This window comes from Grus americana, chromosome 14 (assembly GCF_028858705.1).
Source record: "Grus americana isolate bGruAme1 chromosome 14, bGruAme1.mat, whole genome shotgun sequence".
NCBI classification, from domain to species: Eukaryota; Metazoa; Chordata; class Aves; order Gruiformes; family Gruidae; genus Grus; species Grus americana.
The window spans coordinates 11309481-11323603 of NC_072865.1; the positions used below are offsets into that span (position 1 = coordinate 11309481).

General features: G+C 41.8%; 1 protein-coding gene across 1 annotated transcript in view; it reads right to left on the minus strand.

The window, feature by feature from the left end:
• Positions 1–14123, minus strand: part of LOC129212571 (uncharacterized) — a 217049-nt gene that overhangs the window by 168477 nt on the left and 34449 nt on the right. Inside the window, exons 2-3 of the mRNA XM_054841336.1 lie at positions 12373–12454; positions 4300–4361 (exon numbers count right to left, since the gene is read on the minus strand). Of these exons, the coding sequence (XP_054697311.1) occupies positions 4300–4361; positions 12373–12454 (144 nt within the window). The remainder of the gene's footprint in view (positions 1–4299; positions 4362–12372; positions 12455–14123) is intronic.

The following is a 14123-nucleotide window of genomic DNA, read 5'->3' on the forward strand; positions in this document are numbered from 1 at the left end:
TTGATGGTCAGCCCTCAATTCCATCTGTTGTATCATGACAGCCCTTTGCAAGCAAGAACAGAAGAGCAGGGTTTGTTTCTGAGCCGATAAAGGAATGTGGCAATTTTTGAGACTGGCATTAAAAAAAAGAAGAAGAAATCTTCTGAGTTTCAACAGCAGACCTTGCAGTCAGGGGGCTCTTGGAAATTAAAAAGGGAGCTCCTGAGGGTCTTTTGGTTTGGGGGTGGTGGTTTTGGGGGATTTTTTTGCACTAAGGAACAGGTGTTCAGCTATTTCATAGCCAGGAGCATCATTCCAGTCAGAGATGCCGCTCCAGCGTCAAGGGTTTTCCAGGAACACATTTGTACTCATTAGCAGTTATTGCCACAATGGTACAAGTCAGCACAAGCTTGGGGTGCTGGCACAAATATAAATTTGATTGCTGTCCAGAAAAGCATATTAAGATTGTTTGAATGAGGTGAAGGGAACTATAGTGGAACAAAGCATCCTCTAGGTACCTTTAGCTAATCATAAAAAAAGGAAAAGGGAAACAAAAGTAATTGTGTGTTGACTTGCATGTCCAAATATCGTCATTAAAAATACTTTGCCAGGCCTAGTGTTCACACTGACACATCAGACTTGCCTATTCAAGCACTGGGACTATGGGTATATACCAGGTACCACTCAGGAAAATGCATCTAATTAACCTTTTGCACATACTTCCTCATTATGGGCTCAGACTTACAGCCCTTGAGTGCGAAAATGATCCTCCCAGATGTGCACCCCAGACTATTTCAGTATTTGGCCCTGTATTTTCACTGATTTTGATGTTTATTCAATAACACAATATCACGTACTCAGCCAACAGTTCACATTTTCATATCCTTCAGACAGAAATCAGTTTTCAATGTGAATCTGAAGGCATCAGCTAATATCACTCCTCAGACACAGCGTGCTATTTAACTAGGTTCTAACTAATTTCATTTAGGCATTAACTCATTACATTAGCAAATCTGATCCATGACAGTAATTGCTCTCTAACAGCTACTGTCTGGCCACCCTCAGCTCTGCATCTCCTCAGCAGCAGCCTCCCAGGAGAGGCACTGGTCCTGATGGACATCAGGACCAAACCTTCCTTTCCTGCCAAGAGGCAGCTTTTGTCCACATCTGCCAGCTAGAAGCTAGGCCAGGAACTACAGCATAGAGTGAAACATCAGAAACAACCAGACTTTCTGGAACAATTTTCAAAGAAAAGGTTGCAAAGAAGCCTGTGTTTTGGATAAATGAATAAACCGCTTCCGTACAAGCTACTGGTCAAGAGCATTAACTCCACGATACCCACAGCAAACACTCCCATTTTCCATCTACCTCCTGCCTCTGAACTTTACCTCAGTGATAGAAACAACTGTTGCATCTTCACCTTCCTCAACCTTTGGGGAGATAGCTTGCTTTTCCCATTCCCTCTGGGACCTCAGGAATCCCAACTCCTGACAGCAGGAAACAGGGCAGATTTGTCCAAAAGCTTGTGTCCAAACAAGCACCTTGTTTGCCAGTCTGCTTGCTGTTTTGATGGCACATCTAAAGGTCTTGTACAATCTCTGTGAGAAGCCAAGCAGGGTGTAGCAAAGTGTCCATGCTCTTAATTCTGTTTTTAATGACACAGGAGGCATGGAACAGCATTAACTTCAAACAGTGCTAAGGATACGTGGAGACCATGAAGGTGGGAAGGAAATATCTCACTCAGGAGCTCAACAACTTCCTGCTAAGAGCTGTGATAGGGAAAGAAAAGTGAGACCTCCGTGCCATGGTTTGATGATACACTGAGTCCAGTTGGTATCCTGACCAAAAATGCCGCAGCCACACGGGGCAAAATGTGGCACAGGTATAAGCTCTGCTGGTTCAAATTTGTTCAAAACATTTCAACATGTCAACTTTGTACAGCAGGCTTTATGCCAGATCAAATATCACCTGCCTGCACCACTCTAACTTTATGGTGGATCAAGTATTCTCCATCCTCCTGCCACCAGCATAAAGCTGAAATACAATGGCAAAGCCCGTATGGGTTCTGCATCTTGTGCTCAGTGGGAAGGCAACTGCGTTCCCATCCCTGACCTACACCAATTTACTACCTCTGGGGGCACAGTACAACCACAACCTGAAGATGTAATTACACAACCACTTTTCCAGGAAAAAAATAGAGTTTGAGAAGTTTCCACTTTCCTGCCTGACCCAGGTGTCCTGTTCCCATCCCTACACCTCAATTTACCTCCTGTTTGCTTGTGCTGATGCAACTGGTTGTGGGGCTATGTGGTAAACTGGGTCAGGGAAACTTCTTTTGGATAGCAGTTGGGTTGGGGGTTTTTTTTTTAATTTTAGATCATTTCATGTCTCCACAAAGAGCTGCCTCAGCACAACTGAGGGGGCAATGAACTGTGTGGTACCGTGCCAGAAGCAAGTGGCCAAAGGTGGGGGCAAAACTTTTAAATTGCCTCTGCTGCTGGGGAAAACATTCATGTAACTGTACCCTGAGTAACGTTAGCTGCCAACCTCCTGAGCAACGTATCGGCATAGCATTTGCATTTGAATTGAGAGAAAAATCCCCAAGGAGCATGTCTAGGCAGGTGGCTAGTCTAGAGTTGGTCAGAGGTGGGATGGAAGGAGGGCATTCTTCATGAAAATTGGGTAAACAGTTCCCCAGGCTGCTGCACACTACAAGGATTTTAGGTTGTTTCCAAAACTTTTTACCTATGTATCTGTAACTTTGCCTTAAGCTTTAATAAATAAATCTTCCCTTTGCTTTGCAGTGAAACCTGTCTAGGGTCGTGGGACCAGACTCTGCACAATGGAAAAGCTCATCTAGCTAATTACTGCTCCTGCCTCCCTCAGCATCAGAGAACAAATCCAGGTCCTTTGGCTCCAGCTACATGAACTAATAGGAAGGCACTTTTAATTACAGCCAGGGACTGCATCCTCCGTAGTTTGCAGTCATCGAGCTTGGTCCACAGTGGGGAATTTTCCCTGTTGTAACTTGCTGAAGATCGATGGGAGCCACAACTGTGGGCTAGGCTGCGGGGAAACCTGGACTCCCGAATCGATTGTGAATCTTGATGAGAGTGGTAAAGGCACATACCTGCTGCCAGCTAAGTCAGCCTAGCACCACATTTGATACTCTCTGCTGCTGGATTTTTATTTGCTTGCCTATTTCAGGGGGAAAAAGGGTGAGAGAGGAAGGGGGAGGTGAGGGTGGTAGCAGGATTACCACATATAGTCATTATAATTATTAACCACAGCACACTAAATGAATCATTAGGCATCACAACAGATCCACACATGCTTTACTTCTTAAAGCTTCCTGACTTGAATCTGTTTTCTGTACAAATGCCCAGTGATTGTTTCAAGCAACCAAGCACATTTCCAATGTTACTTCTGCAACTCCTTCCAAAAAAATAACTAAACAGATGAAGCTCTGCTGCAGGAACAGATCTGTTTATAGAACATACTTTTCTTTCACTAGACCAAATATATTCAGCCCTCAATTAAATATGTACATTAAAAACTTGATAACTGGCTAAATCAAAAAAAAGAGAGAAACAGCAAATAGGAAATTATGTAACGAAGAGCAACTTCAATAAGAACGTGCATTTTAAAATACTTTATGCATGCTCTTGCAAGGCTAAATCTCAGAGCAATTTTTTTAAAATTCAAATATCTAAGACTGAATAAATGGTTCCATTAGAGACAAAGAGGAACAAAAATGTGAAGGAAAGGGATTACCTTTTTTTTTTTTAATAAGTCTTCCATTTTTATTATTACAACCTAAATGTTGTCTTAGCCTGGAATATAAGAATCTGAAAGCAAATTTAACTAGGCAAATAAAGCAATACTGACTTGTTTGGTTTTATTATCCAAGCTAAAATTAAAAAAAAAAAAAAAAGATAAATAATTTAAATCTTTTTAAAAAAGAATTCTATTGTTCTTATTACTCAAGCAGCTATTTCCACAGTCATATGCTTGCAACAGTACCTGGCAGCAGTTTTAATAAGTTATCCGAGTATTACAAAACGGCTTTACAACAGCAGACAAAACTGCTCCATTCAACCCTCCTAAACTGATCCCCTTTTGGCTTCCATTCCAAACTAGCCCCTTGGAACAGCCCTCCCCATATCACAAGGCTGCTGAGATCACGCCAACTGAATCAAAACCCCAGGAAATCACAATAGAATTAAAAAATCCTGAGGACAGAAGCCAACCAGCAGTTTTTTCCATGGACATTAATAAAAGCAGGATCAGGCCATAAACACAATATGGTAATCTCCCAACCTTTACTGAGGTGTACAGGTCTGCACTGTGGCTTCATGTATGTTTGCAGAGTTCTTAGCAGGCTGAAAGAAGCAAGAAACAATAATTACGCAAGTAACAGTTGACTTCATTGATTCAGCTCCATTGAATAAAGGTTGCAGGAACAGACTCAAGGCTATATATCATATCTTTCTAATTCTTCGGTTTATTCTGATTTAATAGAGAGGACGTGTGCAACATTCATCAGCAGAGCCCTGAGTGCACAGGTAAACCAGCAATAATCCCCACAGGTATATCAGTCCAGACAATATCATCTTATCTATCAGCTGTCTCTGCTATTTCTATGAGCTGCTTATCTCAAAGAGCTATTAGATCTGAACTTTAGTTCAGTCTTTTGTTTGATCTTGTTTTCTTCTGCATTCATTTGAAGCTCCACATATCATGCTTTTAATTTTGCATTGAAATGCATCAGGGCCTTTAATTTTATTCCTGCTACTGATGCAATATGGTCTTAGCAACAATGAGAACAGTGAGCAAGTCATGAAAATAATAAACCATGCTAGGTCTGGAGGCTATGAAATCAGTTCAAACATACTGCAGGGAGCTGTACTGCCTGCACTGAGACACATGGCTTTCCATGGGCACCAGCCCATTTATGAGTCATGAAACATAATGGAGTATTGTTGAAAGCTCTGGGACCATGAGAAATTATCTACTGCCCGGCATGGGGAATGGTATAAACTGGCAAGGAACTGGAGTTACATTCTTTTACAGAAATGAAATCAGACAGCCTTGGCCTGCTTTCCAGTATACAAAACCACAAATCATGAGGACAACTCCTTAATTAGGACTAATTTTTTTTTTTTTTTTTTTAAATAGTTGCCACTGCACTAACCAACCAGGGAAGCCAACATTTTCTCTGTCCCTAGCCGAGTTATAAGGCAGGGGACGGGGAGAAGACAAAAAGGAGGGGGAGGTAAGTGAGACTTGTATCTCAGCATGAGCTACTAAAGCAAATGCACTTTTCTCTCTCCCACACCAGGTGACATTCCCTCACACTGAGGGTTTGGTACATATGGGCAAGTAGAACCAAAGCTATTTGCTTAATATTATGGTGTGATAACAACATGGTGCCATAGGTGTGCATATCTCCATGCAGAGGAAAGCTGTCAGTGTGGGAAGGCAGCATATTCTGTAGGGGAGAGCACAGGGCTGGACATCATTTCTAATCCAAATCCCATCCTCCTCCTGGTTCCTGTGCTTTTACAGTAAAGTTTTTAAATGTCCCTCTGACTGAAAAAGCATAATCTTCTTTTTAAATGAATGTCAAAGTGCTTAGGAAATTTCCTAACTACAGCAAGACAGAGCTTAGTGGATAAATACCTGATGAGGAAGTAAAGAAGAGAAAGTCAGACTGTCCTCAGTGGTATCCAGTGAGAGCACAAGGGGCAATGGGCACATTGAAATACAGGAAACTATTTAAAGACAGAAAAAGAAAGTTGGTTTACTATGAGGGTAGTCAAATGATGGAACAAGTTGCCCTGAGAGGTTGTGGAGTCTCCATCCTTGGAGACATTCAACATGGCCCTGAGCAACCTGCTTTAGCCATCCTTGCTTGGGGGGGTGGGGGGGAGTTGGACAAGATGGACTTCAGAGGTCCCTGCCACCCGTAACAGCGCTGTGATTGCAGGAGGTACTTCTTCCATTCAGTGTCCCCAGGACACTGCACTAGAACTGGAAACGCAGCACCTGAGTGGGACGACCCATTGTGTTGGTATGGCTTGCCGGTCAGCCACCTCCATGAAAGCGTGTAAGGGTAAAGCCAGACTGTAACGGGCATCTAAAGCAGAGATTTTGCACGGACTAAATGCCTTCCTAATCAAAAGAAATGTAGAAATCCAGGAGAACTAAACGAAGAGTTAAACATTGTGAATGTTCATTTGAATATTTATATGGATGTGTGAGCATGGAGGGAGCACATCTTTTGTGCTAGCTTGCTACAAGCTTTGGAAAGATCAGATTTTACTGGCACAAATACTCATGGAAAGCACATTTGCCTTTACTTTGGAAATGCTTACACACTCATCCAGTCAGGGAGACAACAACAATATTGTGTGTATTCTCTAACAAATTTCAGTTAACTAATATAATCTGGATATTGAGTTTTTATTATGTATTCAGTCAGCCCAGAAAGGTGAAAAAATTGCAAAGATTAACAGCTTTTAACAAATCAGTTGCTAACTTGGAATTAAAATATGCTAGAGGAAATTATGATCTGTGTACCAGTGATGAATGAGCAGAAAAGGACAAAACTGAATGGATATTCAGCTAGGAATCATTCAGTCTACAAATGCAATCACATTTTCCATTGTGTAACAGTTGCATCATCTTACACATCACCAATAATAAATCAGGGGCTCACTTCCCTCCCTCTGCCATGGATTATCTGAGATGGGACCAGGAATGGATGGGCTCTATTTTCTTCCCTTCCCCAAGGAAATCTCAAATTGATCAAAGTATAAATGCTGCCTGAAGTATGTGATTACATTTGACATTGAGGACATTTTTTCCAAGTTCAGGAAGATATCAGTGGCCGTTAGAGAGTGCAGTTTGGCTCCGAATTTATTACAAATCCCCATAAGCTGTACAGGCACGGTATGTCTACTAGACTTCAAAATAGAGTGCATGGTTTGTGGAGGGAGTGGGTAGGTATAACTCTGGAAGCTGAGGACAGACATCACTTCTGAAAGTGGCATTCCTTAATATGACAAAATATAAATGAATATATCTCACTTCTGGCACCCAGGTTTAAAAATTTAGGTTTGAACTATGGTCTCAGCAGACTGTTGTTGTTCTGGAAGATTATGAAGTCCTCTGCCTTCCTCCAGAAGTGGGAAGGAAACAGTGGGCAGAGCACTTCACTGGGATTCAGGAGACATGGACTCAATTCCTAGCTCAACCCCCAGCTGCCTCTGAGTCCCTGAGTGAGTTGTTTCAGCCAGCCTGTTTTTTGGTTCACACTGCAAAGCAGAGGCTGCAAGCTCTGTGCCACAAAGTATCAGGACAATATGTCTAAAACAGAGAGTAAGGCATTCAGAGGTCATGGTCCCAGGCAAATGGGCAGGAGGGGAGATACGATCTAATGCAACACCTGAAGAGTAAAGAAAGATGGAAGGGAAACCCCTATGAAAGGCTTCAGCTTCAAGCTGAGGCACTGGCATTTCATCCAAATCAACAAAAAAATACCCCTCTGGGAGGACATAAACAATCTTTGGGGAAGGGACCACACATTCTCCATACTTGCTTGTTACTCTAAGCAGTACGGCTTTGATCCTAGCTGCAGGAACTTCTGAAGATGCATTTACAGCACAATTCAAAGTACTAGCATTGCTCTTTCAGACATCTCCAAGGTAGTGTTATCGATACCTGATCTAGTTAGCATAGAAGTATAGCTGACAACAGTGGGAGTTTCAGCTCAGGCTCAATATGCTTGCCCAATACTATAAAATATGCGAATATATTTGACAACTAAGCATCTGCCAGTGCCGTTACACTGCTATTGGTACGGGTACATGAGGTGGAGCAATCACACCTTCAGCTGGATGTCAGACATACTCTGTGAGACAGAATAAATGCTGGAGACCCAGCAATCGGGCAACTATGAAAGACAAAAAAAGGAGAGTGTGAGTTTGGGGAGGCCTTAGGCAAACTCTTTGGACGGGTGAATGTCTGAGTTTCACTCCAAGAGTGAGATATCTTTCCTTTTATTGGAAACCATCACAACATAAAATTTTATATTCTCCCCATACACGTACCCAATGAGAACTGAGAACTCTTGCACATTACTGTTGTTCCTGGATAACCAAAATGTCACCTTCATACCTACTTGTGGGTTGCAGTTCCACCTCATACGCTCTAAAAGTACAGCCGGTCCATTAAAAAAATTAAAAACCTCAATGTTTGTGACGATCACATCTACCTTAATGTCTTCCAGGTTCTTGGCTGTGATGACGCATCCCAATAACGCAGCAAAAGAAAATGCCCTCTTTCATACAAACTAGACTTTTGTTTTCCACAGAGCTTTTCCAAGTCCTGGACACATGGTCATGGTAAATTCAACCTCTCTGACTTTACCTTCCTGATCCAGAAATAATTGGGAGGCTAGATTGAACGAGAGTTTAAAACCACGTCACCACCAACCATCTTTGGAGAAAGACAGAGAGGATCCAGAAACAATTTGATCTCTAACCTACCAAGTAGGGTTGCAGAAATAAAATCTGAAGTCCTAGAACTTTGTGAATTTGAATAAGTGGTGAGCTTTGGCCAAGGAAAGCAACGAAGGTGAAAGCAGGACTTCAAAACAAATATTTTCCTGCATTCCTAAAAGGCCTTTAGTTTAAAAAAAGCATTTGTAATAAAACCTGAAACAAGTTTTTAAAACTTCAGAAGCCAAGGGCACAAACAAATTCCAGGACAGTCAGAAGAACTGTATCATTGCATAAATTTTGGGGAGGAAAAAAACCCATTAACTTAATGACATTGGTCAAAGAGTAAAGTATGAAGTCAGAGTGGGGTTTGTTTATTTATTTGTTTTAAAATGGCACACACATTCTAAAGTGGGTTTGGGGTGGTTTTGGGGGGCGGGGGTCCTGTCTTTTTAATGGCTGCCTTTTCCTCTAGCTATTTTGTGCCACTGATTATTCTGGAACAAAATCTCACCTCACTAAATTATAGCACTTTTATAAGTTATGCAACATAGGAAGTAATAGCTCAGTAATTGTCAATATTCAGCCCATCTTGTGGGAAACCAAAGAAAATTATAAAAGTGAGAGGCAATTTATAAAAGGAATGTCCGTTGCATCAGCCAGTCCATCCGTGAAGTTTTGTTCATTATGTAGATTATACCACTGACGTATGGAAGAGACATTTCACTATTGTAGTCTATAAGAAAGAACTTAGAAGTGTTTTATTTCTCAACTAGAAAATCATATGGAGAGCTTTCCAAGTTTACAGGGACTCCTAATATGTTTTGCCTTTGTCCTTTTGTATATCCTTCTTTTTTTTCCCCCCCTCAATATGTACGCTAGAGTGATAAAACAACTCATATAAGATGTGACTCACACAGCACTTAAAAGAACAATACAGTACTACCCCCAGACAGGGAAACAGCCCAACTCACAACAGGCAATAACTTCAGGCCTGAGGATCATTCCCATGGATGCTTAGATATCAAGCTTAATTGCAAGGTCAGGTTAGGTAAGTTTAATTTTAGACTTATTTCCTACCCACATGTCCAGGTCCAAGCCTTTGTACTTGAAAACTGCAACTTAAAATGACTAGCTTTGTGTTTTGCATTTGCACGTATAGCATTGGAAAAAACCAACCCCTGGTATTTTGGGGAAAATTCTGGCCCTGGGTGTGGCTGCCCAATGCCTTCTGCATGGAATTTGCCCAGAGATATCAACCAGACAAGATGTAACTCATTCAGTTCTTAGAAGAGGAACATGAACTATAAGTTCATTGCACATGATTAAGATACAGCAATTTGGTCTTGTTGAAATGAAGATCAAAACAGGCTAACAACTTAATGAGTGATAAAACCCAACTGCAAGTATTAACAGCAATCCTAAGAAGGTCTCGAGTCTGCTTATCCAAGCCACGCTCCTGTCATGGCACGATGACTGTCCCAGTGCATCAAGCCATCTCTCACTTTAGGACCATGCTGGACTACCCAATGCTGAGCCTTCTTCCCCATGACAATTGAAGAAGAGAATGTACAAGTACCTCAGACCTTTACATACTCCTTTTGCGTGCATCCAGCTTCCAACCTGTTGGCTGCTACTCCAGCAATAGTATTGCAGCCCACTCATTTGCATGTGATGTGCCAAGTGCACCTGCTGATTGCTTTTCTTGATAAGCCCATAGGGAAGTCTCTCTCTGTGTATGATTGTGAAAGGACGAGCATGAAATTGTATTGGGGAATAGAAGACGAAGAAAAATCAAGAGAGCTGGAGTTTACATGAACTTAATATACTACTAAGCAAATCACACCGAATTACAGACAGTATTCCAAAGCCCCTTATTCCCTTTGCTATAGCCATCAAATGACAGCTCACTGTCATTCCCCTCAATTCCCAACCCAGCTGTTGAACCACCCACTTGCTGTCTTTATGTTCTGTGACATGCAGAGCAGATGCCAACAGCCCCACATCATAAAAGACTTCAACCTATGCAGGGGCTGAGCCTCCCCTGCTCAGCTGTCACAGCCATAGTTCATTGCAAGACAAACTATAGATTTCTTTTCAGAAATGCTGTATTTCACCTAGTTTCTGAAAGAGCATTCATCACCCTCTCAGTAAGAAGCAACTGGGTTAAGACTACAAACCCAACTTCTCTGCACATGTGTTTACCTAACTAATGAGAAATGAGGAATGTCTGACTGCATTCAAAGTCAAATTCCTCCAGAGATCAAGTATGCTTAGATCTGACCATGAGAGTAACTAATAATATGCAAGTGTTATGAACTATTTACAGGCTTAACCCAACTGCAGTGAAGTCAATGGTTTAACTCTCCTTGCCTTCAAAGGGAAAGGGATCTGGGCCTCAGCACATACTTGCAGCACAGCTCACTGCTAGGCTGGCTCACCTCCCTGCAATGAGTTTAGTAGCTGTAGCCTGTATGGGATAAATCCCCAAATTATATCTATTTCCCAGCAAATTCTGATAATTCCGTGCCTGTGCTTTCCCCCCTCTCTAAATGCCTTTATTTGAAATAGAGGTACTAAATTATATAACTAGATACACATATACACTTCAGGATGAACAGAAGGGCTGGAAATCGTGAATCCTTTCTGGACCAACAGATGGAGGTTCTGTCTCAATTATATTGTTAACCAAGCAGAAGTCATACTAACGCGTCCTGTGAGCTCCTGCTCTCTAGACGTTGCTGTAAAGAACACCAAGCATTAAATACCACTGCAGCACTGTACTCCGAGGAGACACAATTAAGATGCCTTTGCATCTCTACTGCATGCTTACCAGCATGAGCTCTTTCTATAGGGGAACGAATTTAATTTGGCAATTGGAGCACAGGAATGGCATCCAGAGCTCCTGAGCCTTGCCAGCCATTTGTCCCATTTGTTCAGCCATCTTGCACAAGCCACTTAATCCAATTTTTTTTTTTTTTTCAAGCTGGTTACCTGAAATAGGGCCTGATCCAATCCCCAAAAAGGCAAATGGGAAGTTTCCAGTCCACTTCAATGGTACCCATGGGCTTATAGGCCTCTATGTCTATATTTAGACACTTAAATATAGTAGTCTGGGCTTCAGAGATTACTGAGTGCCCACAGCTGCCACTGATCCCAGAGAGGGGAAAAGAAGAACAAATCTCTGGTTCAAAAAGTTTCTCAGTTTCAGACTACTGCAGGCTAGGAAGGTATAATCAAGGGAAGTATCATTGTATTCTGGCTGTGTTATAGATTTCTCCTTACACAGCTGCTATGACCCAAGTCAGACCCCAGCTATAGGACTACTTGCACTTCTGTGATGAGGTAGGACAGCTCCTTCTCTCTTCCCTCCCATGGACTCAGGTACTAAAGATTGCAAGTCATTGCAAAAACACTGCTTAAATTCTCCCGATATATGGTCACACTGTCACTATGAAGGTTTAGAAAACTTCACACAGACAAACCAAGCACATTTGCAGAGAGATGAGAGAAACCCCATTCTCCAAAGACCATCCAGCCCAGCTCTGTCCAGTTAGGTATGCTGCACAATGCCCCCATTTTGACAGAGCCGCAGAAATCCATTGAACTGATACTCCACAGTAGTCAAAGCACATCCCCAGCACCAGGACCTTAGGTAGGCAGAGTTAGGGGGAAAAAGTGATGGGCAAATGGCTGGAATCACTCCATTGCCATCAGAACCAGTACAGCAAAAGAGAAATAGGCAGAGGTAAGGAAAGAGGCAGGGCTCAAACTTGATTTGTTTGTCCTATTTTTTAAGGCAGAAATAACATGACTTCTTTGCACACATCCTTTTGTTTATGACATTGGGAATTTCCTATAAATGGTTTTAGTTATGGAAATATGTTACCTTATCTTCCATATGGGTTGCCTTTGCTTCGTTTTGGGGGCGTAGCAGAGGTGGAATCCACTGTTTGTGCCTTGGATGGGCCCTAATCATAAAAAAGAAAAAAAAATCATCAGAAAAAGCTTGTGTTGCTTCTTACTGTCTTCCTATGAGATTTTCATTTGGGTTCATCACAGCCTTCAAGTTCACATTCAGATCTCTTCCTTATTTCTGAACCTACTGCCCAACTTCAGCAGCAAAAGAGAATCCTGAATGTCTGGTAGTCTTCAAGAGTTGCTTGTCAGACAGTTTAACTACCATGAATCTCTTCTTGAATCCTGATGCTTACATTGTCAGACATACATTTATAACAGTTTACAGGCATCATTCCTGAAGGGGACCATGGAATTGTGATTACGGCAGATAAAAATCACCAGTAAAATATTCAAGTGTAACACAGAGCATACAACACCAAAACCCGACACAGAATCAGATGCACAAATAATGATGGAATAAGTCTACAAAACCAGGTTACAGCTTACTCCTGTGTTTATTCTCCTTCACCTGCAATGCCTCAAGTTCAGTCAAAGGACACTCCAGTTTCAGTACACTACAAATCAGACACCAACACAGAACGTATTTCAACTGAAATCTCTCTCAAATAGGAATAGGCTGCATTTTGCAAATAATACATGAAATACAAATATGATGTAGCAGTCATAATGATGTCAATTTTTAAAGCTGTATTTGTCCTATGTCCAGTGCAACTCTATACACACTTCTGTCTACATGTCTAGTTGTGTCTCTTCAGGAGGACACTGCAAATTCTCTTTCCCACCACTGCATAACATAACACATTTTACTTCTGCCATTTTAGGGAAAAGGAGATGACGACAAAAATCTTATTAGAAAGAAAAAGGTAACACATCCCCCCAATTTGAAGTTGACAGACCTGGAAACCCAAAATTTAGCAGCTTTTTCTAAACTGCCTCTGTTCTACCCTGTGTCATTTTCTTGGCCATTGCATCCACAACAGCTGAATCACAGCAGTCCCTGGGATATGTCAGGACTTCTGGAGAGAGCTCCAAGGAGCTGAGAAACCTAAAGAAGCTCCTGCCTGGGTCTCATGGAAACTGGCACAGCATGACAGTAGTATCTTCGACTGACCACATTAAAAAGTCAGGAGGCGAACTGCCTCCTGACTTGGTTCACAACATAACCAAGCCATCCCATTTTCTGCTAGCAGGGGCAAATCTGCTCCCTGGCTCAAGAGAAGAGGATGCTGCCACAGGGAAGGGAGAGCAGGGAGGTAAATCAAGCCACATGCCTATCTGGAACATGACCTCTGGGTAGTGTTGGATAGACTTCAGCAATTTTACTTTGTCTGATGTAACTCGGCCTCACAGCAGTGATGAAAGGAGCGGCCTTGTGATAGGCAGGTTAGATTTCATGCCAACACGGTTGCACTGGGGCAGGGAAAAAAAATAATCATGAATGAAACAGTGATTGATATTCACCCTTTATTATATAAGAACTTTGATTGTCAGCTGATCTCTCCTTTGGTTAAACATTCCTTGGACATTAGGCCAAGATAAGCACCTGATTTTTTCATTTACAAATAACAAATTATCATATATATCAAAGATCTTTTAGCTCTTGTGCATTTCTCCCTCCCCCAAAAGCAAGGCTAGAGAGAAACATATATTAAACAAAATCCTGAAAAAACCCAATACCTCTAGCAGCTTTCAAGGGCAGAGTGAAAGTCTGGACTTGTA